Source organism: Peromyscus eremicus, chromosome 2 (assembly GCF_949786415.1).
Source record: "Peromyscus eremicus chromosome 2, PerEre_H2_v1, whole genome shotgun sequence".
Classification (NCBI taxonomy): Eukaryota; Metazoa; Chordata; class Mammalia; order Rodentia; family Cricetidae; genus Peromyscus; species Peromyscus eremicus.
Window position 1 is genome coordinate 154,644,635 of NC_081417.1, and position 6,262 is coordinate 154,650,896.

Below are 6,262 nucleotides of genomic sequence, written 5' to 3' on the forward strand. Positions count from 1 at the left end.
ACTCGGGAGGCAGAGCCAGGCGGATCTCTGTGAGTTCGAGGCCAGCCTGGGCTACCAAGTGAGTTCCAGGAAAGGCGCAAAGCTACACAGAGAAACCCTGTCTTGAAAAACCAAAAAAATAAATAAATAAAAAATAAAAAATAAAATAAAAATAAATCTTAAAAGAAAAAAAAAGGATGGCAAGATAGAGATTTTCCTCTGGCCTCCACATGCATGAACACACACAAATGAGACATGTTTTTCTGCACTTTATGTAGATATTTGCTACCTGTGGCATGCCCTTCTTGAGTGAAAAGGGTTCTGGAGATGTTTGGTCTTCTGTAGAACAAAAGCATTGGATGGAATGTGTTGCCAGATTAAGGGAATAAAGTTCTCTGATTCTCAGGGACCCACCCTAACTGAGGTCAGAATCCCCAAGGCTGCCAAAGAGGACACCCCTGTAGGAGCTCACAGCAGGAAAACACCATGCTCCAATGCCCAAACACACAGCAAGAACTCAATAAGTATTTGTCAAATAAGCAAATTCCTTGGGCAGGGCAGCTTTCACAGCAGCAAACAGTGTTCCTTGTCTCTCTCTCTCCCTTTGTAGAGATCCCAGGCAAACCAAGTGCTTTCTCCCTCGGGTGGGGCACTCTCCTCTGGCTCACAGCTTTGTTTGTGTGCTGTGTTTTATTCTCCCTGATGGAAACACCATGATGGACTCTGGGAAATACCCTGCTCTCGTCAGTACTGTTAACACATTTTGCACACCCCCTTCCCTGGCCTCTGATTGCACTCCACACTATTGGCATTCCCCTACACCCTGCCAACTTAACATAAGTTCTCAAAGGCCCCGTGTGGTGCAAGTTGACCTGCCCATACCTCTCCAAGCATTTCTGCAATTTCGGCCCCTCTGAACCGAAGTCATGAGCTCATCTTCATCTGGAAAGGCAACTGTCCGTTCCATATGTTTTTGTTTTTGAAACTGCATCAATTTTGCCTTGCCTCAGCAATGTGTGTCTTCTGTTTCCTCAAGTAAGTGATCAGCTGGCCAAGGTCGAAAGCCTCCCTCTGAACTTAGCCTGACTCATCTCCAAATACAAACTATTCTCTGAGACAAAGACACTGGACCAGACACAAACATGGACATATCCATCTACCTGAGTGTGTGTGTGTGTGTGTGTGTGTGTGTGTGTGTGTGTGTGTGTGTAGTCAAGTGATACTCTCAGGTATTATTCCCCAGGCACCTTATTTTTTGAGACAAAGTGTCTCAATGGCCTGGAGTTTGTGGATTGGGCTAGGCTGGTTGGCCAGAGAGCCTCAGAGATCTGCCTGTCTCTACATTCCTATCTCTGGGATTACAAATCCTTGCTACCACCCAGCTTTTTTCCATGGGTTCTGAGAACCAAACTCAGGTTCTCGTGTTGGCACAACAAGCATTTTACCCACCCAGCTGTCTCTCTAATCCTACTCTACTCTTTCCATTGATGTTCAAGAGTTTCCCATCAGCTGGCTGGCCATGAATGGGCTGGGATAATGGACAGCCAGGCGCTGCGGTTAGACATGTGGGAGGAAACAGCCACCTCCATTTCCTGCCCTGGGTGAACTTGGCAGAATGCCAGCGGTTTCCTAACCTGGCTCTGTCCTCCATTAGATCAGGGTTGAAAGGGCTCATCACTTTCCTTTCCTAGAACATTACAGGGAATAGAACATTCAGTAAAGTGTTCTCCATGCAAATGTGAGAATCTGAGTTCCAACCCCCAGACTCACATAAAAAGCAGGGTGCAGTGGCGTGCATCTGTTATCTGAACACTGGGGAGGCAGAGGCAAGCGGACCCCTAAGGACCACTGCTCAGTAAGTCTAGCAATTGGTGAACTGCAGGTTCAGTGAGACAGTGTTCTCAAAAAATATGATGCAGAGTAATTGAGGAAGATTTGACCTACACACACACACACACACACACACACACACTTCAAAACATCTATTGAGAAAGTACTCAAAATAGTTGGCAAGGGGAGCTTTATCTGTTGTGTACCACGAGAGAATCCCATAAGCAACCTCATTAGCTTTAAAAGTATGGCAACTTCTCTACAATCATGGACCCTCCTCTAACAAGACCACATTGGCTTCTTTGAGAGGTTTCAGGATAGCAGAGTTTCCTTGAGAGATGGGATGATGGGAAGGAATGGGAATCTTCTGCAGAGTTCCAGGAAAGACTGGTATTTGAGCTTCCTCCCTCCTCGGCCTCCCCCGAAATACTTCCACAAGTTGTAACCTGGAATGGCTGCTCTCAGAAGCCAGAAATATGACAAAAATTCAGATAAGCCCGTGCGATCCGGAGCACAGGTTCACTCTTGGTTGGCAAGGATGGCAGCGGCACACACTTGGCTTTCTTTCATCCAGCAACCTGCCACACCCTCTGGAGAAGTATTTAGCCGCTGCGTGCAGGATAAACTAAGGCAATCAATTTTAATGCACCGATTCTGTGTATAACGGAGGGAAGTCTTAAGTCTAGAGGAGTTTGTATTCACGTTTAAGGGACTAAAAGTGAAGTCTACCAAGTTCAGCCGTCTTTTTTTTTTTTTTTTTTTTTTTAAGTTTAGTAGTAATGAAGACCTTGAATTTGCTTTTGAATCCTGGTTCGGGCAGCTTCTGAGATAGTAGGGTATAATTTACAGGAGTTGTTGAGGATTAAACAAGGTAGGCTGCTGACATTCCTAGAGTGTGGTGGGGGATGGGAATGTAACAAAGTGGTGTCCTGCCCACTAGACAGGGCCATCCTCAGTCGTGCCGAGATTTGGGTCTTTCCAGGTGCCAGCGCTGAGTCAGTGGTGAGCTGAGTTGAGTACTGTTGGTTGCAGGTACACTCAGCCTTCTGCTGCCGGACACATGGCTTCAAACATGTTTTCCTCTTCTGAACTCGGTTTGGGATCATAAGCCCAAGCTTCCCTCACAGAACATCTAACAGAAACCAGCTTTATTCAAGGCCTCTACAACAAAAACCCTCAGCAACCCGTGAGGATTCCAGGGCCCCCAAAACTGGCAAGAACTTCAGGGAAATCACAGGATGATTTCTTTGCCACATGATTAATCCTGTTTGGACTGGTCCCGGAAGAGCACACATGGGTTAGCGGCAAGCAGCAGCTTTCAGAATCTTACAAAAATTAATTGTCTAAGGGACAGGCCCTGGGGTACAGGCTTTGGATGAAAGTTCAGAGGGAGGGTGGGGCCTGGTGACGGAGGAAGATGCCAGATGTGAGGACAGCAGGCCTCTTTAGAATCTACTAACACCTTAGAGATGGCAAAGGGGGTGGGATTACAATACTAAATCAGTATGGCACACGGCCCTAATAGAAGAATTAGCACACCACAATCACCTCCAGTCTGGCTACCCAATAATAGCTCAACTCAGTGGAGTAACTCATCCATATTCATTATTCTCAGACAAAAACCCTGCACGCCTCAATCTTGCAGCAGAACAGCCTGCAGACAACAGGCCACATGGCCATCCCTTTGGCCACTGCTTTCTTTACCAGACCTCTTTTTTTTAGCTCTACAGCTTCTAGGATAGCACAAAGATGACTTTGAGCACCTTGCAGGCTGGCTTAAGAGAGTTGCAGCCTACTCTTGCCTGGGGGGAAGGATGTTAGGCAGCCTCTGACTTTCCTCGGATGTGGTTCGGGTGAGTGAAAAGTTGTATCATTTACACATAGTGTCTCGCCAAAACGGAAGTCGAACTGAAATACAGAACTGTATATATCCTAGTGCAAGGAGAAGTTTCAAAGATAGGATTGCCAGAAATAGCCCAGAGCCCCATAAAGAATAGCTTCGTCTCTTTGAAGCAGACAGCCCCGCCCAGTGCATGCTGTATAATTTCCCTAAGACTAGGTAGGTGCCTTCTGTGGAGAATTACAGAAGCCGAGGCTCACACAGACCACTTCCCTCACCGGAAAGGGCATTCCTCCATCTCTGAAGACCACTGGCTTGCTGAGGAGGCCTTCAATCAGTATTTAGTGAGCAACTGCTACTATCAGGTGATGTTTTGGCCCCAGGGATCAAGGTTAGAGCTGAGATTCCACCAGGGAAACAGACACAACTAAAAACACAAGGCAAGAAATAAAATAGGGTGGGTATGATCCTGAAGCCCAGGCTCATTTCAAACTTGCTATGTAGCCCCCAGGATGACCTTGAAAACTCTCATCCTCCTGCCTCCATTTCCCCAATGCTGAGATCACACAGGTGAACGTCACTATGCTGGTTTTTGTACCTTGCTGGGGATGGAACCCAGAGCATCACGCATGCAAGGCAAGGACTCTGCCAACTGAGCACATCTAGGCTCCACTGGTCTTTTACTAACGCTAATCCATCCATTGAGTCCTTGGCCAAGTTCAATACATGGCCTCAAACACACTTACACCTCACTGCTCACAGCAATCCTCCAGGTCAGGAGGTACAGCTTTAGCATGCTGGACACCCTGAGTTCCATCCATTCCCAGGGCTGGGCATACAGGAAGAAGGAAGGAGGCAGAGACAAGGTTGCTAAGACGGCAGCCTTCGGTTCCCCTACTCTACTCCAAGCTGTTCCGCCTCCCACCCGGGCTACCGTCTATCCCCCAAAATGGGACCTCTATGTCCTCTCGCCTGTTCCTCTCATCCAGAGACATTAACCATTCCTCTAATACACTGCTCTTTGGGCCAGTCCAGTCTCCCTTGGCTGACATCCTCCCACCCCATGTCATTAGCCCCCGGGGTGAGGGGTGGGGGGGACATTCTGCACCGCTACCACCTGTGGATCCAGACGGCTCCTGCCACACCCACTGGCTGTTCCTGGGGACTTGGCTCCTTCTAAGCTGCCCCAGCTTTCTCCCTGGCGCTCTCAGATCCCAGGCCCAGGCATCCCCGCCTCCCTCCATCCCCACCAGCAAGTGCTGGTAGCCTCTCATGCCGGGCGCTTACCTCCCTGCGCAAAGTGCCAGAACCACGCACTCCCGAAAATCCAAACCAACACTGGCGCGGTCCACATCTTGATCTCTTTGGAGCCTCCCCGGCTGCTGGTTTTTGCGGTTGTGAAAAGATGAAAAAAGGCTTCGCAACTATAGGCCCAGCCGGGGAGAAGTCAGCAAGAGTCTGGAAGGCTGTGAGCAAAGTCTCAGCGACAGAGTGCCCCGGCTTCCTTGGCTCACCGCAGCAGGCACAGCAAACTTGGCAGCTAGCAACTTCTCCGCGGGCGCCCTCAGCTTTTATGTCTCCAGATTCGGGGCGGGAGCGGGTGGGCGTCAGGTGGTCCCAGCCCAGAGATCTAGGACCGCCCCCGGATTCTGTTTGGCCAGCATCACAAGATGACCTCAGGCCAGGTTTAAAGTTACAGGGCCTCAGCCACTGGGGCCCAGCCCAAGCCAAAAAAAAAAAAAGCTTTTGAGTGCTCCACCACAGGAGAAAGAGGGGCCACATGCAGTAAACAGTTCTGCTTTATAATTTTTATTTATTTTTCTACTGTATTTATTATTCTGTTTTGAAGGGGAAAGCACAAAATTTACGTTTTCCTTTTTACTGGGCTAAAGTGAGACTCACACGGTGGTCCCTGTGGCCGTTCCTTGGTTTTAGAATCACACATTGAATTTTTAATTTTTTTGTAAATACTCAAGCTGATGGTTTACAAAAAACAGTGACTGTCGTTTGGGTGGTTCAGAGGCGGTTCCTGTTAATTAATTGAGCCCTCATCCAAGGATGAGTGGCTGGTGGAGTGCCTGTCCCTTCACAACTGGTCACCAGAGCGGTACTTAGCCTTGTGGGTACTTGTCTAGGAGGGGTACTGGTCTGGGTGGGGCGCCTGGGCTGGTAGGGTGCTTGGCCCTAGCGGAGTTTTGAAAGGCAGAGCACATGACGTCTCCTGACTTTGTGGCTTCACCTGGAGACGTGAGCAGCTGTGTCCTCTGACAGCGGCCACTCACCTGGAGCTAAGAGTTCCAGCTCATCCGCTTTAATCCCAGGGTTTAAGCAGTAATCCCTCTTTCTTGATTTGAACATCTCTCCTCGGTCTCAGGGAGTGGGTATCAGCAAGAGAACTTGTCTTTATTCCCTTCTAGCCTGTCGGAATTTAAGAACAAGGTTGGAGAGGTGGTCCTGGCTCCCCGCCCAGATGCCATAAATTCCATTCAACAAAAGTGTCTGAAGATGGGCTCCAGGACGGCTCAGCCACCAAACCTGGTGACCCACAATGTGAAAGGGAAGGACTGACCCCCCAGAATGATGCCTCTAACTTCTCTCTCTCTCTGTCTCTCT

General features: G+C 48.8%; 1 protein-coding gene across 2 annotated transcripts in view; it reads right to left on the bottom strand.

Moving 5' to 3' along the window:
- Positions 1-5,184, bottom strand: part of Pdpn (podoplanin) — a 44,981-nt gene extending 39,797 nt beyond the window's left edge. For both annotated transcript variants that reach the window (XM_059256257.1, XM_059256258.1), the window contains exon 1: positions 4,937-5,184. In XM_059256257.1, the coding sequence (XP_059112240.1) occupies positions 4,937-5,003 (67 nt within the window). In that variant the 5' untranslated portion in view covers positions 5,004-5,184. The remainder of the gene's footprint in view (positions 1-4,936) is intronic.
- Between the last annotated feature and the right edge of the window lie 1,078 nt (positions 5,185-6,262).